At 37.0% G+C, this 26,018-nt stretch overlaps 1 protein-coding gene and 1 long non-coding RNA gene across 3 annotated transcripts; both read left to right on the plus strand.

The window, feature by feature from the left end:
- The first annotated feature begins 1,082 nt into the window (after nt 1-1,082).
- On the plus strand, nt 1,083-10,236 carry LOC113462582. 2 transcript variants are annotated; one of them, XR_003385237.2, is made up of 2 exons: nt 1,083-1,431; nt 9,100-10,236. It is a non-coding gene; the product is annotated as an uncharacterized LOC113462582 (long non-coding RNA). The 2 variants fall into 2 exon arrangements; XR_003385238.2 differs by having other exon boundaries at nt 1,088-1,431; nt 9,373-10,236.
- Nucleotides 10,237-15,653: 5,417 nt separating this feature from the next.
- Nucleotides 15,654-25,697, plus strand: LOC103704968 (O-fucosyltransferase 35). The gene is made up of 9 exons (XM_026803780.2): nt 15,654-16,264; nt 19,119-19,220; nt 19,310-19,382; nt 19,522-19,592; nt 19,679-19,767; nt 19,871-20,003; nt 20,098-20,330; nt 23,793-24,269; nt 24,978-25,697. Exons 1-9 carry the CDS (start codon nt 15,779-15,781, stop codon nt 25,180-25,182), a joined length of 1,869 nt encoding a protein of 622 aa, XP_026659581.2. The 5' UTR covers nt 15,654-15,778; the 3' UTR covers nt 25,183-25,697.
- The last annotated feature ends 321 nt before the right edge of the window (nt 25,698-26,018 follow it).

Here is a 26,018-nt window from a genome sequence, read left to right on the forward strand (position 1 = left end):
CTAGATTTACAACTTTAAAGCAAATTGGTAAGCATGTTTTATATAGTTTTGTTTCTCTTCTACGAACACCAAAATCTTCTAAAAACTCCTGTACACTGAGAGCTGCTACAATAAATTTCACTACAAATCACGTAAACCCTTTATCATTATCCAATGTCTAGAATTTTGATCATGGTTGAGTACTCTTGCGTAGTCAGATCATTATTTTTTTATACACTTTCAAAGAAAAGCATCACAATTTAAAAGAAAAAAAAAGAGAGTCATGATGGGAAAAATTATAAAAAGAGGGAAAAAGCGTGTGGCTTCATGTGAAAGGAAACATTATTGATGGTGAATAGAGAGAACACATGGCCGGGGGCAATTGTATTTCAAAAAGAAAAAAAGAGATTCAAGCTAAAATCCTCTCTCTCTCTCTCTCTCTCTCTCTCTCTCTCTCTCTCTCTCTCTCTCTAAAATTCTAATGCTAGACTTCAAAACCACTACCTCCATTTTTGAGAAATCATCAAAATTGCGGAGGTCCAATCTTGATTATCTAGAATCCCAATGCTAGGCTTCAAAATTACAACTGCAATTTTTGAGAAATTCTTCAAAGATTATGAGCTTCCTTATCGGCATATCTCTAAATAAAACATGTGCAATGCATGTATGAGATACATGTGTGCATGTGTATAAAAAAGTACATAGAGTTTTGGAAACAAAATGCTAGCTACATCATCCTTCAAGATTCTTTCAAAAATAGGTGGAATGACTTCTCTACTCAAGATTTATCCGTGACCACTTGTCACAGTTCAAGATCTCATCCAAAAAAACTAGTCAGTAAATATTATTTGGATTCATTGATTCTGCATAAATATCCAAAATTTATCTGAAAAATAACTGGTATAGAACTAAATACATGCCTATACAAATTCTCACAATTTCATTTGGATCCTGCATAGCGAGTCAATTAGGATTGAATGACCTGAAATGAGCTCATGCCTCTACATTGCTTCTTTTGTTCTTGGAAAGCTCTGTTCCTCCTGTGACAGTGAAGTCCTACCAGCCGTTTCCAACCTTTTTTTAGGTCAATGACGCCAGACCTCTTAAACCCCACTCCCAAAACACAAAATTTGTATACACAGGAGGGGGGAAAAAGAAAAAAAGGAGCGGCGTTCCTGACCGCACGACTCTCAAAGATCCATACTCTCCATCGCCAAAGCGTCGAGAGTCGTGCCGGTGGGGAAAGAGGGGCGGTGACTCGAGGGTGACGAGAAACCGAAATATCTCGTCTTCTTCTCACCTGGCCTCCGCTCTGCTCACCGCCCGCAAGTCCTCCCTCTTCCCCTGGTGGCGGCCGTCGCCGCTGCCTCTTATCGGCAGGCGATCGGAGCCCGTCACGCTCCGTCCACCGTCTGATTTGCGTTCCGGGTACCGATGCGGCCTCTTGAAGCGGTACGCTCACCTCCTTAGGTGCTGCCAAATTTCTTTGGTTAGATTTGGCTAAATTATGTTTATTCGCATTTTATGATGTTGTTATTAAATTTCATGATTCAATGGAGATGTAGATCATGCCAGAATTAATAGATTCGTAACCGGTAAAATAACCCTGTGACTTTAATATTAAATTATAAAAAAATGTGATAAAGTCAACAATTAGAAATAAAATGTACTACTTACATATATAAAAAACATTATTGTTACACAGAAGTATATTAAACAGCAAAAGTACTGATTATTCTAGTAGTTAAAAATGAGCCAGGTTAAAATGCTGTTGGGTATCCTGTATGCTTCCTAATGAAAATCAATGCTAGGTTTTGCTCAAAATGAAACATACCATTGATCATGATTTACAGTGTACCAAATGTTTGGAATTTAAAAAATACATGTTTTCGATTTCTCTTGCCTATGTATCAAGTAATCACAAAATGAACAATAGCAATATAACTGGTGAGCAAAGTATATCATAGACTATATAATTTGCGGACCCAAACTATTAATATAGATCTAGATATTATAGGATATATATAGATTCTAGATAAGCATAGACTAGATATCATGGTCAAAAGATCATAAAAATGTCTGATTTTTTGGGTCTCTAGGCATTTCATACGCCATAGATCACGATCAACGATACGGATTTTATCTTGAGAGGTTCAACGTTGATTTTTATTGGGAAGCATGTGGGACTAAGTGCGACCTAGTGCATTATGGTCTAACTCTGTAAAAATAAAATTTGAAAGTTAAATGAAGGCCTAGAGTGGACAAGCTAATATCGTATTTTTGGAAAATCAATATTATATTACAAGCTAAGGTATGATAAAAAAAATTAGTTAATAGCTGTAAATGTTCAAACTTTTAACCAAAAGGATAATTGAATCAATATGCTAAGATGATAAATTTAATAAAATTAAAAATAACAAGATGAAAATATACAAAAAATAAAATGATAAAAAGAAATATCACCCCTCCTCGGCTTGATTTAGACTTGACTTCATGGTAAGATTTATAGTCATAAGTAAAATTCTCAATTTCGATAGCATATCTTGTACCGTTACTTTCTTGGTACAACATTGATTTGCCCGGTACAGGAGTTGGTTCAGTGTACCAACACTTGATACTTTTTTGGTTCGGTACCAATATAGTAAGATACATGCTCGATAAGAGGTAGTACACACCGATACTACCAGCTTGGTTATAAGTCTAATTAAGATTAGACCTCAACTTGAGTCAGGTATGGATCTCGTCAAGTTGGATTCGACCCAACTAGATCTAGACAGACCCAATTTCATGCAATGAAAATTAGTTAAAAATCAGACTCTAGTTTGGTTGTGACCTGGAACACACTTGAAAGTAAGTGGACATGATTTGAACTTGCCAAGAGATGGTCAGGTATAAGTCTAGATGTTGGGCGCAACATTATTTTGGGTTGGATATTGGTCAATATAGAGAATCTAGAGAAAGTTTCATGTAAAATTCGCATTCCAAAAATATAATAAAGTGAGATTTGGCTAGATCAGGTGATATCATGTTAATCTCGATGACTCTTTTGATTAAATATTAAAGTGAGATTTGGCTAGATCTATTAATATTAAAAATATAATAAAGTTGGAGGTCTTTGGTTGGTTAAACAGCTTCTAAAGGGTTGTTGATGGTTGAATGGCTATAGGAAGGCTCAATAAGAGTCTCCATTTGGAGGGGCATATGCAGATGGGCAAATGACCGATGGTGGTGGGTCACTCACTTGCCTTAGTATTGAGACTTGAGAGTTTAAAGAAGGCATTGGTTCAGGAAAGATGATGACAGAAATGCACAAAGTGAATACATCTTATGCTATTTTTCACTTCTGATTTACTTAAAATAAATTTATTAGTCATAGAGTGTAAATGAAGTAAAAGAAAGAAGAAAACAGGAAAGAGGTGTATACATGTGTTAGTATAAGAGTGCAAAGTCAGCCATTACTTAGGCATCCTACGTTCTCTAGTTGCCAAGTGAACTGTCTAGGTGCCCAGACAATGCTTTTGACAACACTGGTCTTTCATATTAACTATTGCTTGGTGTAGCTTATATTAAGCAGGACAACGCGTAAGTAGTTCCTAATGCTCCTTTTCTAAAGTAAAATTCCCCACGGTACTTATATATAGGTTACAATTGGACTATTAAAATGCAGGAGAATGCCATTGTTAAAAGAGTAGTAAGTTTTCTGAACTTTCCGTTATTTGGTAAAGTTTGTGATGTTGTTTCATGATTGTATCAATTTATGGATTAGTTATGCATAAATTGAGATATCAAACCTTCATATAAGCCTTTTATTGCATGTGTATTACTTGATCCATTTGCTTCAAATCTCAATTTTTTATTAAAAGACTCCCAACTAATCCAACTCATATTTAGTTTATATTTCAACAACTTCTAACCAACCAACCCACTTGCAACCCGTATTGCTAAATTTTCTAACTCAACCGATTCAAATGTAATCCATATTTTGTAAAATTTGATATAGTACACATGCAAATGCACATGACCATCAACGATACTAGACTTAAAATGCTGTGACTAAATTCTAAACTTAACAAAAATGAAAATAATAGTTTTAATTTTGTTTAAATGGAACTTTTAACTAATAGCATAAATACTAACTATAAGTAACTAACAAAAGCAAACTTTTATGGCATATTATTTAACCGAGTTGCAATTTTGTTATTGGATTGGTTGGAGGATCTGGGATTTATCTAACTCAACTACAATCATGTAACTCTAGCCATTGTTTTCACTCCTGCTCCAATTTCATCAATTTTTATATTTATATCCTTATCTAAGGGCTTAAATTTGCTTTTTATACTTCAAATTCAATTAACAGGTGAAATATTTACTTGCTGTAAATATTTGATCATTTACATTATAATAAATTCTATTAAGAGTTGAAACAAAATAAGTGTCCAACAGTGTATCACAAGTTTGTAATTTATCAAAAGAAATCAAGGAAATGGGAAAAAGTCTTCTCATCTATAGTACTCCTAAAAGCAAATAGTAGAAGTTTTTGTTGGAGTAGAATCTTGGATCATACCCCTTGAAATGACTAAAATATCCTGCATTAAATTAAATAAAAATTTTAAAAGGAGATAAAATACATGATGAGAAAAAATTAGCTGTCTCTCTGTGTGCACCTCATCCCTCTCTCTCTCCTGTTTCTCTAACTCCTATTTATTGATATATGTGGCGGAAATTAAGCCCAAATGAAGTTTCTAAATATATTCATCCATTTTTTCAGTTAAAGGAAAAAAATAATAAAAGACTTCAGTTGTAAATTGCTAATCATTTCTCTCCTCTTGGTGCCTCCTCTCCTGCTCTATCTATCCGAAAACCCAATCCATCCATTTTCCCTCTTTATTTAACAATATTAAATTTGGCACCTCCCTCTCTCTCTCTCCCTCTCTCTCTCTCCCTCTCTCTCTTATCTCATGTTATTACGGTGTGCAGCTCCATGATCGTTCCTCTTTCCCTTCCCTCGTGCAACGTGCTTCATTTGGAACATCTACATGGGCCAAAATCTGGATTTACAGAACTCTTGACTCATTAGGAAAATCAAACTTTGTCCATTTATTCATCTCCTTATAAGTTCCTTGGATCTAATATATTAGATGGGTTTTTAGGCTTAGGCATATTGTTGATTGGTGCTAGCAATTATTGGAAGAAAGCAAGAGAATTATTATTTTTTTAGATATAAAATGAGAGAGACTTGGGAAACGTTCTCATAGATGCTTGATCCCAGAAAGCAGCCATTGGGATCATTATTGAAGAGGAGAACCTTGAAACAACATCTACATTTAGGTTGGAGTTTTAGTTTTTTTATGTTTCATCTCACTGATGGGCATGAGATTCAAAATGGTGCTTCCTTTCCGCAGTTTCATCAATTTGATATCATGAGTTCTATTTCAAAATTTGGTTAATCCCTTTTTTATGAAGGATGAGAGAGGGGATAGAGGACTCACGAGATTGGTCGCTCTCCGATTGCCAGAATTGATGTTGATGTGTTAGTGTGTTTGCCATGACAGTCTTAGTGTTCTAATTCTGGTAAGTGAGCAAAATTAGATAGTAAGTAGTACGAGATCATGAGGAAAACTGCAAAGGGGGATGAAAGAGAGGTGGTATACATCATGTATGATGATGAATAGAACCAACAAGGTTGTAGAGGCTGACTTAGATCATATACATCTTTGTTTTACCATCATTTTATGCTGAATGATTTGTGCTTTATTTGATTTTCACTTGTCTCAAATAATGTTTTCTTCTGGAGTACTCTTATTAAGGTCTTGTATTAGTTGTCCATGCAACTTTGGTATTATTTATGTCATTGATTTCTGCATTTGGATAATCTTTCATGGTTGTTTCTTGATTTAGTAATAAGGTTATAACTTTTCTTAGGAATTATTGGGATGCACATAGCTTTTTGACTCAGTTTAGATCTGTTAGTGTTTTTTTCATCAACATTTAGAAATTCGGATTTTGACATTACTTGACTCTTATGAGACCTGAGAAAGATAGTAAAGTGGTTCAAAAAAACTAGCTCGGTTGGCACCTCTCTCCTAAGGGTTTGTGCTTCTAGAGGTATATGATTCAAATTCTATGTATTGCTTAAAAAATAAGAAAAAAGAAAGAACTTGAATAAGGTGGTAGGATCAATGAAGAGGGAAGCATTCTCAGACTCCTATTGAAGTGCTAAGATCATCTCAAGAATATGTGCATACCTACAGTCTAGGATATGGGTTTTCTTCACTAGATTTAATATGGCTGTGAAAAGATATCAAGAAAGGTCACTTTTCCATGCCCTCCTCCTCTCAAGTGCCCAAGGAATTAGGCTTCATTACATGGATGAGAGTTTTGAGAATGGTCAGGGAAGCATGTGGATGAGTTGAAGATTGTTGGTAGATATTACTCTTTTGTCAGATTCCTAGGATCCTCTAGAGAATTTAAAGGTAACATATTTAATATTAGGATGCGACAATCTTGGAAAGACAACTAATGGGTTGCTAATCATAAGTCAGGATATTGGATTGGTCTCAGTATTATTCTTTTACATTGGATGAGTAGCATTTTTTAAGAGCATGTAATTTTATTTTCCTCCTTATAAAGACATTAGATTTACTTGGACAAGGGTCTTGACTAGCTTTCATCTAATAAAAGAAATAGAATGGATAAGAAAATGCAATTGGTAAACATGGATGAAATTATTCTCCATGTGTGTTGCCCGTGCAATGTATTAATCCTTTTGGAAGCTAAACTTTTTAAGGAGATAGGACATCCAAAAAACATGCAAGACATTAGGTTTCATGGTGAAGATGGAGACCCTAATTCATAACATGATTAGAAGTGGTATTGCACCTACATCTTGGATGAGAAATCATCTTTTTAACTACTGCATCTCACTGTTCAATCACCAAGCAGCAAAGAGATATACATCAAATCCAATAATTTCACATGCCCTATCTGTAGCTATGTTGTGGCCAGTACTACTATGGCTTGAGCTGAGATTCCAATTCACACCCTTATTATTTGCATGGGTTTTGTTTTGGAACCTAGAATAGATTAAGTTACGTGGATTCTCTTCAGAAAATTCAAGAACGGGGAAGTTCTTATCTCTCTCTCTCTTTTTTCTTTTTTTTTTTGAGAGAGAGAGAAATATAGGAGTTCTTGTCTTTAAAAAAGAGGGGGGAAAGAGCAAGCTGTATCTCAATCCTTAGGGTAATTATATGTGTTCTTAAGAATAAGAATATTTTTGGAATTAAAATATAAAAATTAGAAAATAATTCTGCTTTATATCTTGTTAGGATTAGGATGATTATGGTTGTCCAAACTATAAGTTCCCAGAAGGAAATTAAGAGAATTGTGAGGGAAGTGAAGTTGAAATATTTAGTTGGTTAAGTTGGTGTATATTAGGAAGAAAAGAGTATTTTGATAATAGGGCTGTCATGGGATGGCAAATGTGAGAGCATTTTTAAAAATTAAAATAGTAGTAAGGATAAGGATAAAGAAGTGAGAAAGAGAATGGCAGAAGTAGGTAGTATTTCAGTATGGTAGGGGACCTGCATTGGAAGAATTTGCTTTTCATCAGAAACCCAGATCCCACATGATGTAAATGGGACCATCTGATTAGAATTCGAACCAACTTTGATTAAGATAATAATTCTAAGATAAGAGCATCGAGGAGGGCTAAAGGTGTGTTTTGAGAATAAATTTTGAAACACTGTAAGGGTATTCTAGGATAGGGATGTTCTGAGAATAAGGAAATTTTCACATCATTCTGGTCACACTTATATAGTTATAGGATACGAACTTCCTTTGCAACTTAATTTTGCTTGAGCCAACATAAGTGAACTAAGCTTAGTCGTCCTGACCAAATCTATAAGGAGTTTGAAATTTCAGACTAAGCATGGGTTTGCATGTAGTTAGTTAATTAGTGCACAGGTGATCTTTCTTCTTCTTTTTTTTTTTCTTTTTTTTTTTTTGCTGAAAAAAAAGGGGTAGGGGGGAGGAAGGGACAAGCCCATCCCCGCGTAGCAGCCCCCACTGGGCCCCCGCCCCGCCCCGCCAGGAGAAGGTGATCTTTCTTCTTGAGCAAGACGATTTATCCAATAATGGAGTAGCAACATTGGAGTAAGAAGCACTAATAAAGAACTCGCAAACTCAGAACAATGAAGAAGAGAACTAGAAGTTTCATTCAATTTAAGATGCCTTTTACAACGACTCAGTATTTCAAGATGCCCTTTATAACTTCAAAGAACCTCTCGATAGTGGTGATGCAATTGAGGAAGTTGTCTGGATTGAGCCTCCTGTAAAGCTCAGAAAGCTCGGCTTTGATGTCGAAGAGCCTATTACGGTCTTGCAAGACTCTCATCAAGCAGGGGAAGATGAACCGGACCTTTATTTAGACCACAATGGTGGAAGAGTTGGCGACGTTCTTAGAAGGTACATCCGATGGCACATCATCCTCCCAAAATGGTCCTTTAAGATGGAAATCACGGCCTACTGCATGATCATGTTCCGCTTGTAGTTGCACTATATGTTTTTGCAACTGTTGGATCACAATATCTGACATCTAATGAGATGGAGAAATAACAAGAGACTTAGGGGAAGGAGAACAAAATCCCCAACCCCAGCAAAATGGAGACCAAGAGTCTGAGACTTCTTCCTTCGTTTTTGCCAAGCATCTGATATTGCTACAACTATTGCACCAACCTTATTTTGATTAACATTTTATTGCTTTGGAATTGTCCAGTTCATCTACTATTTCTGTTTTCTAGAAAGCTTATACAAAATTTATTTATAAATAAAGAAAACCATTTACCAAATTATGGATCTTAATTGTTACAAGCTTGCACTAAAAGAATTTTTAAGCTTCAATAGCTCACAGACACTTCATAGATGCTTCCATAGTTTTTGGTTGAAATTACTTAGGCAATATCTTTTTAGTGTGAGAGTTGCATGTTTGGTACTGCTGTACAGATGCTTATAAATAAGAATTATGTTACCCTTTTTGTTATATAGAGAAAGATTGGGTACGAGTAAGTTATAACTGTTCTAAAAGATGAATCTTTGCATTAACTTAATTATTCTTACTGTTAGGTCCCTCCTTTTCTAGCAGTAAGCAACAATTTTCAGCACAGAAAAAAGAGTTCCTGAAAAAGGTTGAACAAGGAAGAAAAGTACAGCACATGCAACTGAAGTCCTTGAAACAATCCCCTTTTACATAGTTTTTTCTTCAATTACAACCTGAACTCATATGCTTTTTCAGTTGGTCGACTGCCTTTTCACCTTTTAACTGCTTTACTGATTTACTAGTCTTCTTCAACCAGTGCTATCTCATCTGTAATTATGTACCTCCATGCTCTTCTGCAGTGATATTTTGCAGTTATATGAACAGATCATCTGCAAGTAAAGCACTCATCTGGTGTCTCAATCTCTTGGATACAGACGCAGTTTTACTAAGATTTCATGTTCTTATTCGGATTCTCATTGTGGATTCAGAACAGCCACCTGTGAGCAACCTAGGAATCTTGAACAGTTGTTCTTATTGTTCCTTTTTTCCGGTGCTTTTACTATTTGACATGAGAAGTGCAAGGCTTCAATAGAACTTGTCCAACATGTTAACAGCAAGGAGCTGAGCCATAGAAAGCTCCAAACAGAAGCCTCAAGTCCTGGCTGACTCAGTACAAACAATCAGTGGGCTAGTTCACTTCGCTGAATGCATGAATCTCATATACTCCTCAGCAAACCTCTTGATTTGGATGCAACCATAAATTTGTTATCTGGACATTGGCATTGTTAGAGCGGGAAAGTGACTGCGTCCCGACCAGAGGTATTGTTCCATCCGCCCCCCAACAGGCATCAATGACATCCATGACTTAGCTCTTCATTGTGGATCATGACCCATTTGTGTCATGAGGTGTAACTGGCTCCATCTGCTAGGCGTATTTTTTTCACAGACAAAGCTGTCAATAGGTTTCCTTTTGATATCATGGGCCACCTGTTGCTTGACCTTACTTTCCCCCCTTTTCTTCTTCCTTTTTTTTTTTTATATTTATGATATAGCCTTCATGGACCATTCACAAAAGCCAAAATAACAACTGTCTTCTGAGGCAATTATGGTCCTTTTCTGGCCCTGATGGAGATTGGAATTTGGAGGGTGTTTCTTTAATTTATGTGAGGCTCAGCTTTCATTTGTTGGTGATGAATGATGATAGGCACTTGGGCTTGCATTCAGTGCTCATGCAAATTGTTCCAATTGGTTGAGCTTTCTAATGGATGGTGGTTGACTGAAATGTCAAGCATCTATCTTTGAATTTAAATTGCTACTAATTTTTTTCTAACTATTAAATGCATCCATAACTCCTTAGCCATCTCTTTCTCAACTACCCATTTGCAAAAAATAACCTTTCTGGTGGAGTCGTCTCCTGTCCTATTGGATGACTTCCTTTTATTTTGACAAGTGACATGAACAACCAGTGCCATACCATATACTTGGAACTGGCTTTACAGACTTAGGAGGTCACTCTTGACTCCTGGCTGAGGTCAATGATTCAGCAAAAGTGGATACAGAGAACATTTGACTGTGAACTCTATGATCCAACTTCTCCCCTGATGTATTGCTAATCCAAGTGCAAGTATGTTCTAAGAGAGGTAACTTTCTAATGATTAGAATTAAAAATGAAATGCTTTCTTAAAAAAAAGAAAAGGAAAAAGAGACTTAGTATCACAGTTGGTCTAAAACATGTTGCTAATCTTTATGGCTAGTGTGACCAAGTTTGCTTCCAAACCTCTCATGGTTATCATGCAGCATGCATCAAAAGCACCTCGAGCAGTAAAATATTGGTAAAATAAACATTGGTAAGGGAGCAGAATGTTTTTAAGTCTAAAGTAGAACAAAAATTTTATAAGTTCATTCTGAGGGACAAGGCAAAACAGTTGCCTATTATATAAAACAAAACCTTTGTAATTCCTGATTTGGTCTTTCTTTTTAACCACTTTGATAATATCATATGTTTTACTGGTCTAACACCTATGCGGTCATGCACATGTATAGACTTTTGCACATGAAAATTGAAGGGCTTGGTCTTTTGCATGACACATGCAAGCATGTAGATGTCACCTTCCATTTTCAAGTATGAAATCTCACCATCAATCATGTGTTGGTTCCAATTACCAAGTCCTATTTGTGAACATGTCAAACTTGGATATTGGCTAATTAATATTTGCAACATAAGCTGGGTTTCGATGCTTCTGAAGATTATAGGGTCATAAAATAATGGCGCATCGCACTCTTACCAAGCATTGCTTAAAATATATAGGGTCAATCCGAAGAGTGCCAATTCTCCAACCATGATATATTGCATAATCGAAGGCTTAATTAGCATGTTCAATCTAAAAATAAGGGAAGATAGATAATAGATATCATAATCATCACATTTTAGCCTCATCCCGGTTTTGCGAGCTTACCTACAAATGATTTTTTTTTAAAACTTACTTTGGTAAATTACAATTGACCATCAAACTTATACCAAGTCTATCAAAAACATCACCTGAAAGAATGATAGATAGAAAATACCACCATTTGGATTATCCAGAAGCATGAACATGAAAGGACAATAACCTTTTTTTTTGTTTCATTAACCTTTTCCTCTTTTTTTTTTTTTTGAGTGTTCTTTTTGGAGACCCCTTCTATTATATTATTTCCACAACCAAATAGTGGTGACTTTGCGACCATTCTCTTGAAAAATAAAAAGCAATGACTTGTAACAACGAGATTTCACCAACTTCCAAATGCAGCTAACTTTCTTTTGAAATCCAATAAATTATTTTACTTAATATTAATGATTAACAACCAAGTTTTTGTTCTAATAACGAGTTTTAAATAAAGTTAGAGAGAGAGAGAGAGAGAGCGCAAAACGCGTCCCTCCGCCGCGTAAACGGGATCCATCGGGTGTCCACTTAATAACATAATGACAGTTTTGCCCTTGTCTTGAATCCTAAACTACAATTTTCTTTTTTTGAAAGAAATTGTAATTCTTACAAAAAAAAGTTTAATTTATATCATTTTAAAAACTGCTTTTCTAAAAACATTGCTTTTATAAATTCATAACCATTGCTTCAACTGACAACACATAAATTTTAAGTTTACCAGCCATAATTGCATGAGAATAATTATTATAATTTGAAGCTTTTGTTGTTATACTGACTTAAATTATACATTGAAAATTTGAAGTTTAATTTATACCTTAACAATATAATATCAACCTTATTTTTGATAAGTATATATTATTTTCACTATAATGGTTAATAACGGCTATCATAATAATTAATTTTATTTTGAACTAAGTAATCATAGTCTTGTTGAGGTAAAGCAGTAGCTGAGGTTATGAGCTAGGGTAATCTTGTGTCGGTGTACGAGATAATCTCCCAGGTGGCAAGTCCGTGATTTTCTGGAATTTATAGGGAGAGTTTTGTCCCTCCGGGAGGTCAAACTTGGCAGGCGTCCTTCAAAAGGATTCGACATCGTCTTATTTTAATTTTAACTAACAGCGCGATGGAGATTTTTGTCTTTCCAGCTCGCATTCCATCTTACCACGGGCGCAGGCCAGAATAATTAATTAATCCAAAAGATCAAGACAAAATGACCTTTACATTCCCATAAATTACAGGCATGTCCATATGCCCTTTTACGCGCCACATGAAGGTGGAGGTTGATAGGGGGCTTTGAGTTGTGTACGTGCTTTACGAGACAAGGGCACATGCATGGCCAACCCTAAACATGCATTTGTGTAAGTTTAATGATAAGGCCACATCACTCTTGCTAGGGCTTGGAGTGAGATCCAGGATTTAACTAGAGAAGTCTGGTCTCCCATACTGAGGAGGGCTTACAAGGTGGATGCCTTTACAACTATCAGGCGACGAAAGATTGGTGTGAGAATCCATGCGAACATGTGTTTAGTTCTATATCGGTTATTCACTGGGTAGATACTTAGATCAAGGAACTAAATAATACATTCCGACTAACTATTTTGGATGAGGTTTTGAATTGTTACAACTAGTATCAGAACGAACCCGACCCATAACCTATGTAGACTAGAAAATACTGCAGCACGGATCCATTAGGGCTGACTATGAACGGATCATGGTGTTTGTGATTAGATTTGAATGGATTTGAACCCTTAACCTGATGAGGACGTCAGGGCTTGAACGGAGGAAGTATGTGAGGACTCGTGTGGACGTGTATTTAGTTCCATATCGGTTATTCGTTGGATAGATTTTGGATACCTATACAGGATCAAGGAACACAAATAATACTTTTTAGCTAGCTATTTTGGGTGAGATCCTGCGTTATTACATTACATATCTCCAATTTAAGCTTAAAAGGAAGAGGATCTGAAATATAAATCTAACACTAGTTTTTGTTTAGGTGGATGTGATTATAGATGAGTATAATGTGCTTACTAATGGGTGTTAGACATGCTGATTTCGTATAAATAAATGTTAGCATATGGTACAAGATTTTCATTAACAAATGTTGGATGTGATAGAAATCAAACAAATAATATATCTTCTTTCCCATCATGACTTCAACTTAGAAGATGCATTTTAGGCATGTTGATGTACCAATCTAGTGTTTACAAAAGTATGACCTGAAGTTAGATTTTCTTACTTGGACTCAGGCAAAGCTGTTGTCTGTTTTTGTATAAAAAATAGATAGATTATCACGAGATTAAAGAAAAAATTGGACGGCTTCAACATTTATATGAGCGACAGAAATGGTTGAGACATGTTAAGAAGTTTAAATGACAGTAAAAAATAATTACAAGTGTGGCTAATGTTGATAGCAACATGAAAAGAGATGTTGGAGGCATTCCTTAATATAAACTTTTTCATGTGTCCTATTTAATGTTCCGTTGTTTTTGTTTAGGTTGTCTGGAGTTTTTCCCTCCATTTTTAGAATGGAGTAATTTTTTTCTAATATTAATAAGAAATAACTCAAGAATATGATTTGGAAACTTAATAGAGTCACTGATCAAAATTTTTTGTAATCATACTTAGTTTTGGCAGAGCCTGGAATCTCCCATAAATATGCCCATAATTTAGCATAACACAGTGGAAAAGGGATCACTCTGTCATGTCCTCCTATCCTTTTTTTAAAAAAAAAGAATTCATGAATTTAGAGTTTTATTTTTACTTCTAAGCTAAATAAGTACGTAATTTCCTCTAGCCCCTCCTAATATATAAGAAGAAATGATAATTCTCCACTTTTCAGGCTTGCACAATAATAAATAGCTTAGGTAGCATTAATACATGATCAACATCCTTCATAAATGCAATGTTATTTCTACTAAGTGAGCTGTGGGCTAACAAACAAAAACATAACTTTCATCAGGAGTGGAAATAGACTAAAGTGTTTCAAACTTTTCTTCTAAAAGTTTAGATCGATCGCATAAGAATGTCACAATTCTGTCCACTGTTGTGGTACTTTTTTTTTTATTTACTTATTTATTTTAAGGTCAGGGAGCAGTCCCAACCGTCACTGCTTGGGCTGGTGGCTTGAACCCAAGATTTTTACTCAATGAAAATTCTCAGTCATATGTGACATTAAATCTTTAAAAATAACACCACTTAAAACTCTAATCCTGGAATCCTCATTTGTAAATAAGGTATGATCACTGACATAACACTAAGGTCATATTATGCATAATTTCAAAGTGTGATGAAGTAACATACTTGGTTTCTGGTCAATTTAGAAGCACTAGTGACTTCATAATTTGGAGAGGTGTGGAAGATTTTGTTAGCATTCTGGCTTAATATAGATCTAAGATACACTTTGATTGATGTTTTAAGTTCTCATAGAGGAGGTCAAGAGATGCATTCTTTAGACTCAATCAAGCTCGAGTCAAAATAAACGTCAAAAACCAGAGCTGTTACTTCAACCCTGTCATACTTGGACAACTTAAGATTGTATTTGACTTAAAATGAGTTGATTTGCTTAAGGGTAGACCATGGTCAATAATTCTTTATAATTGATCAATGATTACATCAAATAAAATGAACTGCAATTCTTAGGCGAACGAGTTGTGCTTGGGACTTTAATTTTAGACTTGAAAAGAGCTTTATTTTGCAAGTCATCATAAATAATTGATACATTTCATTTTGACAGGATCCCTAATATAATAGCTTATTTTGGGGAATAGATTCATAATTCATGATCCAATTGTACAAACATGGAAAGAATGGATCACCCTAATCCAAAAGAACAAAAAAGATAATTTCCAATACATGTTTTTGGACACAGCTAGATGTGATCCAAGATGATAATGCTTGGAGCAATTTCTTATTAACAATAATTGTCATGCCACTAATACTATATTTATCTCTTTTACCTTGATGCACACATAGATATATGATGCACAAATATTCTTAAAAGAATCTAATAAGGTATATAGTATAGATTGCGTTAGTAAGAATGTTACACATTGAATATTTTTTTTTAATCTTTCCAATGGTATCAACTTCATGCACCAAGTAATGAATGAATCCAAACGCGATATTGGATTACAATGGCAGCAGCGTAATTATCAGCTCCGTTCGGGCCATTTCTGACCCTCCCACCCCAGCAATTTTCTTAAAGCCTTGCCTCCCGTTGCCAGTGATGAGCTCCGCGAGCTCCATTAATGGTGAATTCCATTCCTCCGCTCCTAAAAGAACCAAACTGAAACCCTAACCGTAGATCTCTCTCTCTCTCTCTCTCTCTCTCTCGCTCTTTGTGATGGGATATCAACAGCACCACCACGGCGGCAATAACAACTCCGGTGGCGATGGTGTCGCCCATCACCAGCGAGTCAACAGCCCGCGGTATACCGGGTCGATGACGCGGAGGGCGCACTCCTTCAAGCGAGGCGGGAACGGGGAGATCGAACTCCAGATCAACTCCCCCAGGTCGCCGGGCGAGAACCCGGGGAGCGCCGCCGGGGAGGGGGCGGAGCTGCCGGCGGCGGCGGAGAGGTGGCAGGGCGGCGGCCACCTCCACCACAACCAGAGCGCCCGGTTCCGGCTGGGCGTGCCGACGCTGGGGAAGGGGCTCTTCAGGAAGCCCCCCGGCGGCGTGGCGGAGCTAGGGTTCCGGGAGAGGAGGAGGATCGGGAACCTGCTGTTCTTTGCGTTCTGTAGCGTGTGCTTTCTGCTTGGGGTTGTGAAGATCTGCGCTGGGGGTTGGCTTGGGCTTCCCGGGATCAAAAAAAGTGGAGTTTATCAGGTTAGGCCTCATTCTTAGAAGCAATCTACCGTTTTTAGTTATTGTTCGCAAGGTGATGCTCATAAGTTTGGATTGGGCAGAAGAGGAATCTACTATGATCCGTTAGCTTTTGACAATTTGATGAGATTCCACTTCTTTTTCTTCTAATAATGAAATTTTTGGGCGCAAAATTCTTGATTTTGTGCTACTTTTCTTTTTTGTATCACGTTTCTCATTTTTATTATCCACCGGTTCACAAGTAAAAAAGGGAAAACATGATCCTGTTTTTGTTCTCAATTAATATTTAGATATATGTTCAATATTTTCAAGATTAGACATTTAATGTTGGATACTTTCAGTATTATTCTTGTAGTTTTTTTGGGCAATCTACATGACTAGCAAAATGAATTCATATTATATTATCTCAACATTATTGGAGGTCAAGCCACTGGATTCATTGTCGGAAATAGGGATAGGCAATGCTCTAAGAAACTACTTCAGGATCCGGGGCTTGATCAGTGCTGGTGGTATATATTGATCCTTGCAACAAAAATGTAGCAAATCTGAATGATCTTTATGATTATTTGACTGTTTGGTTGCAGTATCTTCTTAAAACATTTGATCATATGTTCTTCATGTAGAGTTTGTTGGCTGTCATGTGACTTGATCATTTTTCTATTCCTAGTGGTTGAGGACTGAAGGTTCGAAACTGTCCATGTTCTTGATCTTCTAGATTTAAATTCAGTACAAGCTATTTGATTCTAATAGAAATGATCATTCAAATTTTGTGGTGCAAAGCTTGATCCTAGAACATGCATTGTTCTGTATCCCTAAGCTGAGTGGTCTCGACCACCAAAATAAGAACTACCATTGTGAAAAATTAAAAATTATGTGGACTGAAATTAGATGTCTGGCTTTGGCGCAACAGTAAGGTTGGTCTGTTGTGGCCTCAGGAATAACATGCTCGAAACATGGAAATAGCCTATCAGCACACGAGGGTAAGGCTGTATGTATTTGACCCCGTGGGAGCCGCGTGCGTCGAGACACCCTTTTACATGGACCTTGAAAACATGGTATTTCTTTGAAATTGGTGAATTCCATTTTGAAACTTATAAGTTCATGGTAAATATGGTTTTATAAGTCAAACTTTTAACAGAAGGCTCCTGACCAGAAGATATTGATGCACTTGGATCAGATCCAAAGGATTCTGATTCTCTTTCCACGTCTTGATCAAAGCTTATGTACGGTATATTGAATTTTTATCTTGGAATTTGAGGAACCAAGACTGATAATTTTAAGTGAAATATAAAATAATGCTTGATGTTGGTTGGTCAATTAACTTTTTTTTTTTAATGAAAAAAGAATACTGAAGCATAGTTCGGTTGTAAGAACATGAATAATGATCATGGAGGCTTGAGGTCAGATGTCTGATCAGACTCAAGTTTGTCCTCCCCAAGAAAAATAACTTATTTTGGTTGGTACAAAAACCTAAATCTTAGATGTCTTTTTTGGGTTGAATGAAATCAATGTTTTAGAAGGCCTAGGCGATAAATAGGTGGCTAGGGCCTGCTTAGCACTTCTAAGTGGCTGCCTATACAGACAAGTGCCCAACTGTCAAGGCAGCCCAAAACACATACATGCAAAGGAGAAAAGAATACTAATAGAGATTTAAAAAATAAGTTATAATCTGGAAAAGGAAACATATCATATCAAATCGGATGTATTAAGTCAATGGAAAGTACCAACTTGGCAACAATGGTGATAATTCATAACTAATCTGATCCTCCATACTCAAAAATGATGCAAAATTTCTAAGCATATATACTTCAAATTCAATGCCATGTCCACATCAGCTGGGTACCCGATATTGATACTCATAAGATGCTTCTAGGATACATATATGATATTCGTAATAAGTATCCTATTTTTCATAAAAAAAAAACCACTTCTGATAATTTTCGGATCCACTCAGAATACTTATTGACCTTGGAGAATCAGGCAGAGGGATTTTTCTTAATTTTTTATTAATGTTAACATTTTAATAGTGAATGGTTAGTTTTGGAGGTTATGGCGTTGACATATTATTGTATGGGCTATGGAGTATAGGTTGGGGTATATAGATTTGAATGATGAATACATGACGAGTTTGTGGAAGTTAATGCTATTGCACAAAGTATGGACCATGCTGTTTCATAGCTCAACATGCTTTGTAGATATTTTTTGACATTTATAGAATAAAAAAATACATATATTTTCATTTCTATATCCTAGCCGTGCCATGTCCTACGTTTTAAGATTCACTATATCAACATTATGTGTACATGGTATTCATGTCCATGCTTCATAGATGCAAAACATTAAGGTGAGAGCCTTTGGCAGCTGCCTCAGCAGCCATATTTTAAGGATTGAATGAAATTGCTAACTGGATTCTTTGGTAAGAAAAGGTAACCTATAAATGTTCAGAGTCCATGCCTTATCTTGCAGCCTAAAAGCTCGAGTTGTTCAATGACAAACGTGATATTATCATGTTACTTTTCAATTTCTTCTGGCCATTTGTCCGTTTTAGCTGAATGGCCTAAGTTGTTTGATAACAGAACCAGTATCATGATGCTTTTTACCAGCTTCTTCCAATTATTGTCACTGAAGCATGTTGAATTTGCCCAAGTTCTTGTATGACACTGTTGTTTCTTCATATCTTATTTCTGTTGTATTTGCAAATTTTATACTACTTCTCTTTGTCAACACTTTTTGTAAGATTTACGCCCTTGTTTATGTGGAGCTTAGAGAACATTGAAATGTTTATATTGAATAGAATAATTAGTAGATATAATCTGCTAAAAATGCTCTCACTTATACTCTAGCTTATGGTTACTAGGATCTATCTAGCAGTCAATTTACTGGTTGTAGAAGTGATAGTGAGAGAATGCTTATGACCGTATCATCAAGCAAGGGTGGAAGTCAAAACATTGTAGTTGAGGCAAGTCATTATTTTTGTCCATTATTAATTCCTCAAAAACCAACAATTCTTTGATTGACTCGGTAACCAAAAATAATCCTTTCACACAGTACTCAGGCATATGGGCCAAGCCAAACAGTGCAAATTTTACACAGTGCATTGACCATACAGGTCCTCACAAAAGTAAGCCATGCCTATCTCTTACCTTTCTCATGTTTTCTGCTGAATGCTAAGATTCTTTTCTTGTTTACTTTTTACCTCTTCATTCTTTAGTCAACATGATATGCCTTTCATAAAGAGGTTTTTCCTCCTGGTTTTGCAGAGTTGGATGCCAAGACGAATGGTTACATCCTCATCAATGCGAATGGAGGTTTGAATCAGATGAGATTCGGGGTCTGCTTACTATTTTACAGATTCCACTAGGCTACTGTTGAGATATTATGGTACAGGACTCTAATGAATCATATTTTGGAATGCAGATCTGCGATATGGTAGCTGTGGCTAAGATCTTGAAGGCAGCTCTTGTTCTTCCTTCGCTTGACCATAACTCCTATTGGGCAGATGATAGGTATTTTGGAAAGAAAAATTGCAATTGCTCCAGTCATTTTTATATGTTTCAGAGATGCTTGTTAAATGAAAGACTTATAATGTGTTCCTGCCTAATATCTCAGTGGCTTCAAGGATCTCTTTGACTGGAAGCATTTCATAGAGACCCTGAAGGATGATATTCATATAGTTGAAACATTGCCTGCTGCTTATGTAGGAATGGAACCTTTAGTGAAGACTCCAATATCTTGGTCTAAGGTTAAGACCGAATATCAAGCAGAAAATGAATTATTCATTTCTTGATTATTTGAACTGAACTGTCTCCCTGATAAATTCAGTTGTTCTGCTGCAGGCTAATTATTATAAAGCAGAAATTCTCCCACTTCTGAAACAACACAAAGCTATATATTTCACTCATACGGATTCTCGACTTGCAAACAACGGACTTCCTGGCTCTATCCAGAAACTGAGATGCCGTGCAAATTACAGGGCATTGAAATATTCAGCACCGATAGAGGAACTAGGGGCAACCTTAATTTCAAGGTTGCGTGAAGGTGGAAGTCCATATCTTGCTCTCCATTTAAGGCAAGTCTTGATGTAGTTTCACTCTGCAATTTTTTGTGCTTAAATCCCTAAGTTCTGATTTTGTCCCCATGTTGCTCACCCTTTATGCCGGGCTTTTCTTCAGTGCAAGCTTTTGTTCTTCCTAATATTCAGTTAAATACTTTGGATCAGCAAGTTATTCTATTTACACAATTTGTTCACAATGCCTTTATTGCGCAGATTAGTTTGTTAAGTTCTAAACTCATTCATAATTATAAATTCAGTACTCTGCAAAACTATCTCGCCAGTCATCTTTTGGCACAAGCGAATCTTTCTACCTCAACCCCCCCCCCCCCCCCCAAAAAAAAAAAAAAAAAATATAATACTTGACCTGTTTACATTAGTTCATTCCAAAATGCATAACCCTGATCCATTTCATTGCCTTTCTGGTTAAATTATATTCTTTTTCAGGGTATCTTAAACTACAATCTTTAACATCTAAACATTCTTATCTAGAAATATAGAACAAATTCTCTTGGTTTTTATCTGATTCATGTTGGTTTATCTATATAATCATGAAATGCAGTCACTGCATAATGACACATTTGAGCATTGTAAATGTTCTTTCAATTACACACCAATTTAATTAATTCTGAGAATAAGCTTTCAGTGTTGAGTTGGCAATTATGGAAAAATGCCTTATGTTGTCATTTCTATTATCACTATTACGTACTCTTGGATGTCGAGTCTGGATTTGTTTTTCCTTTGTTATTACCCAAATTGATCTCTCTCTCTCTCTCTCTAGCTATTATCTCGCTTTCTTTGCTCTTGATTGACCAGACATTTAACCTGTTCACCTAGTTTTCTCTTGAAGTAGCTGCTTTTAGTTAAAGCATATCTTTAGACGATCTTCCATTCCTCACTTTTAATTTTTTGCTCGAAGGCTCTCAGCTTTTTCAAAGATGTTTCTTTGCTCATTTCCCTCTAACATCTTGAGAGCACGTAGGAACAGTTTTCCAGAATTTCTTGCAGTTGAACCTGTTTTTCAAACTTGAAAATTCTTTCACAATTGCCTTTCAGGATCTGATATTGCACAGTTTTTTCACACATTCCTTATTTTAGGTGTTAATGTTTTTAGGTATTAGTGACCATTCGTTATAAGCATTAGCTGAGGTTGGAAAGTTTCTGACCAATGCTTGTCGGCCTTAATTTTGTTCTCCAATTCCATTCTCTACTAGACCTACTCATCAATCCGCTTCACTTTCTACAGTGACCTGACCTTACCTATCTATCTCTTTCTCTTTGTATCCTTCCCCTTGTGTATGTTAGTCTCCTGGGATATGCTCGGTCAGGTCTTACATTTTGGCGCTCATTGTTTTACTTTATTTTTGCTCTCAAGACCCTGAATTTCTGAGAGAGATCTTTGTAAATATTTATTTATTTATTTATTTTGCTTCATCCATTCTGCTACAGCTTAACTTTCCAGCTAAGTTTTTGTTTTAAAATTCAAGTTGGCATTTAAACTAAGATCTTCAGCTCCAACAGTGACTCGTTTTTCATCTCCAATGAAGATAGACTTCAAATGTCCTCTAGCCCTTAATTCCATATCTGCTATGATTTATTTGGAGCCAAGATGTTATCTACCATAAGTATATTTTAGTTGTCACTTATTAGAAACAGTAGGTATTTAGCAATTCTAGCATCTTGCTCTGTTATGTTCTGAAGGAAATATTGTTTCAATAATTTGAAATAGTTAGTAGCTAAAATGATACCCTGATTTGGTTTGTGGAAACCTGTAGTAGAAAATCATAACCATCAAGCTGAGTCCCAACTTTTTGGGGTCAATGTCATAAAACTTTTCTTTGCTAATGTTTCCTATTAAGGGCTACATCATTGTCAAAAGCAAGCTTTTCAGAATCGTTTCTCACAGGTTCTATCCATGTTATCTTGTTAAGTCTTTTTCCCCTCCTTCTTGACCCTTCAAAACAAAATCAATCCCTTGTTGAGTGGCTTGCTTTGATTATTATCGCAGATGATGCCATCTTATTTGGTTCACTACCGGTTTGTCCCAAATTGCTTGTACTTATTTTAATATAATCACTCTTATCCTAGTTCTACCATTCCCAGTCTACCACTTATCCATGCTCATCTTATGTGCTTGTGCGGCAACATGTTCTTCAACAATAAGGTCACGTTTAAGGAACAAATGTTCAGTGGAATAGATTGTTTCCTGAACATTTTCTTCATTTTTATGTGGTACAACTTATAGTTTACATAATTCCATGCATGGTCTGCTGAACCGACCGGTACCGGTCGGTTCAGCCCGTACCGGACCGGTGCCGACTGGCACCGGTCTGGTACAGGGGTATAAAGCGGTTCCGACCCAAACTGGGTCGGAATCGATTGGTTCTGTACCTGGACCGGTGCGAACCGGCTCGGTACAAGCCGGTACTGGTGCGAACCGGCCCGGTTCGCACCGGTCCAAGCCACACTTTCCCCGCGCGGGGGTGCGCGGGGAAGAGCGCCCGCGCGCGGGGCAGAGCGCCCACGCGGCTGGAGCCCGCGTGGGCCTCTTAATGCCACAGAGTGGCATTTAAAGCCACTCTGTGGCATTTGTTTTTTTTTTTTGAAAAACGCGCGCGGACGCGCGAGCGGAGAACGCGCGCCCGCGCGCGATTCCCCGCGTAGGAACCGCGCCCGCGCGCGATTCCCCGCAGGGAAACGCGCCCGAGCGCGGTTCCGCACGCGGGGCACCATGCCCACGCGGGCTGGCAGCCCGCGTGGGGGCATTAAATGCCACAGAGTGGCATTAAATGCCACTCTGTGGCATTTGACGCGTCCGCGGACGCGCGCGGACGCTTTTTTTTTAAATTGGGAAACGCGCGCGGACGCGCGAGCGGCGCGCGCGACCGTGCGCGTTTCCCCGCGTAGGAAACGCGCCCGCGCGCGATTCCCAGCAGGGAATCGCGCCCGAGCGCGGTTCTCCGCGCGGGGCACCGTGCCCACGCGGGCTGGCAGCCCGCGTGGGGGCATTAAATGCCACAGAGTGGCATTAAATGCCACTCTGTGGCATTTGAAGCGTCCGCGCGCGTCCCAGACGCGCGCGGACGCATTTTGTTTTGTTTTTTTTTTAATTTCCAAGCCGGTACCGAACCGGAACCGTACCGGTGCCGGTGCTCACCGGTACGCCGGTACAATCGGTCCTGCAAACCTTGATTCCATGCTTATAAATCTATTGTTAAATGTTGACATGACAGTGCCATATCATTTACCTAACATGCTGCTTCAAGGTATTCATTGTTTTATATTTTTCTTTTTTGCTGACAATTTCTGACTTTAAAGTTCTGTGGTGCAATCACTACAGAAACATGATAAGCCTGGATGCCTGTAGTTTTCATTGTTAGCATTCATTTAGGAATCAAATAATCTCGTTGGAAAAGGTAGATAGTTTAATCGTACCCTTTTGTTTTTGGTACAGAATCATACTCTTTTCACCTTTTGCAGGTATGAAAAGGACATGTTGGCATTTACAGGTTGTAGTTATAATTTGACAACTGAAGAAGAGGAGGAGCTTCGTCAAATGCGTTATGAAGTAAGCCACTGGAAAGAGAAGGAGATCAATGGAATTGAAAGAAGAAAGCTGGGTGGCTGCCCTCTGACACCCAGAGAAACTTCCCTTCTACTTAAAGGACTAGGCTTCCCATTGAACACGAGAATATACTTGGTGGCTGGTGAAGCTTATGGAAATGGTAGCATGCAGTATCTGTTAGATGATTTCCCGAACATTTACTCCCATTCAACTCTTTCTACTGAAGAGGAACTTGGACCCTTCAGAAATCACCAAAACATGCTTGCTGGTTTGGACTATGTTGTTGCTCTTCAGAGTGATGTTTTTGTTTACACTTACGATGGAAATATGGCAAAGGCTGTGCAGGGGCACAGGCGCTTCGAGAACTTCAGAAAAACCATCAACCCAGACAGGTGATGCATCAACTTGTCCCCCTTTTTTCGCTCTGTGAAATTGATAATGCATAAAAAAGTTATTCTGCAATGTCATTATGCTTCATTTGTTGGGAAAATTATGGAAATACTTGGTGTAGATATGATATTGAAGTGTCATGGTCATGTTTGTTTTTTTTTTTTGTATTTTCATCTATTCTCACCTTTTGGAATTGCACCCTTCTCTGGAGTATTGCAAATATCAATTTTTAAATTGTCATGATAATTGTTTGATGACACCTGATATGTAACTCAGTTCACACCTTTAACTGTGGTAATTATTACTGATTGATGAAACAGCAACAGTTAAATGGTTACACAAATTCTTCCGCACTCTGATAGAACTGCTTCTATCATAAAAATGAGTCATTGTCGTGTGTCTTATAGCAGACTTTACATTACTATATGCTGGAACCCTTATTGGATTGATCTTTTTGTAGAGTTGCTGTGTTCTTGATGTGCATGTTTAGCATCTTCAAGAAGGTTGCTACATTTACAAAGGTCATTGTATTACTCAATTACTGGAAATTTGTCAGTTCCTCTGGTTGAACTCTTTAATGGACTGATAATTGTAGAATTCTTCAATCATATTGATCCAATAGTTTCCTCTCTATTTATATCTGCTTGTTACCCTCGTTTCTTTGTTGATAAAATAGGCTGCATTATCTGAAAACAGTGGTCTTTATGCAGGTTGAATTTTGTGAAACTGATTGATGACTTTGATGAAGGAAAGATCTCCTGGAAGAAATTCAGCTCGAAAGTGAAGAAACTGCACAAAGATCGAAATGGAGCTCCATATTTGAGGGAGCCTGGAGAAATTCCGAAGCTGGAAGAGAGTTTCTATGCGAACCCTCTACCGGGTTGTATATGTGAAAAACAGCAGAGCAGCAGATAAAAGAATAATTTTATACATTTTTTTGTTTCATTGATGTGCATTGGTGCATCAAAGACTTTGGGGAGGAAGAAATTCTTATAACAACTGCTGGGGCTATTATCAGATGAAAGCCAAGCTTACATTCACTACTTGGTAGAAACTACAATTATTGATTCAGCATACACTGTTTCTGGTAAAGGCACAAGCTTGGAACTTTGTAGAGCCTGTACAGTGACGAAATCATGCAAGATTACTTTGGACCGGTCAGCTACAAGATCACAAGTATAAAAATTTGCTTGGATATGATAGAATGCAACATTGTGGAGCATGCCGCAATTCTCTTTCCAGATTTTGATATTCTTCTCACCCTGCTTCATTCTAATTGTGATGTCGTGTAATAAGACTTCTTTAGTTTTTTAATTATTTCCTTTATGTAAAACGAAACAGATCTGACATCAAGGCACTGCCTGAGAAAATTCATTCATGTGACACGGCTAATAATAATTTCTTGCAGAAGAATTTTCTTTCTTGATTTTGCCACTTGTGATATGTATTTACATTACTCGATTATTTTGCCATTGCATAGCATTAGCATAATTTTTGAAAATTGATAACTTTCTAACCACACAAATATATAGTTGATTCATGCAATTTGATGTTATGCATTCCCTTTATCCTTCCCAATCATTTCTTCTCTTGGCAAATGCATTTTATGGTCTAGTTAGTTATATCATTAAAACAAAAGGATTTTTAATTCCAGAATTGTTGATTATTATGATTTTTTATTTTAACTGAAGGAACTTTTACACTTTGTGGATAGTTTGCATTGGTTGGCAGGGCAGCTGTTGCTTATTATG

This window comes from Phoenix dactylifera, chromosome 8 (assembly GCF_009389715.1).
Source record: "Phoenix dactylifera cultivar Barhee BC4 chromosome 8, palm_55x_up_171113_PBpolish2nd_filt_p, whole genome shotgun sequence".
NCBI classification, from domain to species: Eukaryota; Viridiplantae; Streptophyta; class Magnoliopsida; order Arecales; family Arecaceae; genus Phoenix; species Phoenix dactylifera.

What these genes read in the sequence shown, in the direction of transcription:
- LOC103704968 (XM_026803780.2), top strand. Translation starts at nt 15,779, where the DNA reads ATGGGATATCAACAGCACCACCACGGCGGCAATAACAACTCCGGTGGC. An exon ending in AAAAAAGTGGAGTTTATCAG is followed by an intron (nt 16,265 to 19,118) that starts GTTAGGCCTCAT and finishes TATGGTTACTAG; the next exon opens with GATCTATCTAGCAGTCAATT. An exon ending in TATCTTGCTCTCCATTTAAG is followed by an intron (nt 20,331 to 23,792) that starts GCAAGTCTTGAT and finishes CACCTTTTGCAG; the next exon opens with GTATGAAAAGGACATGTTGG.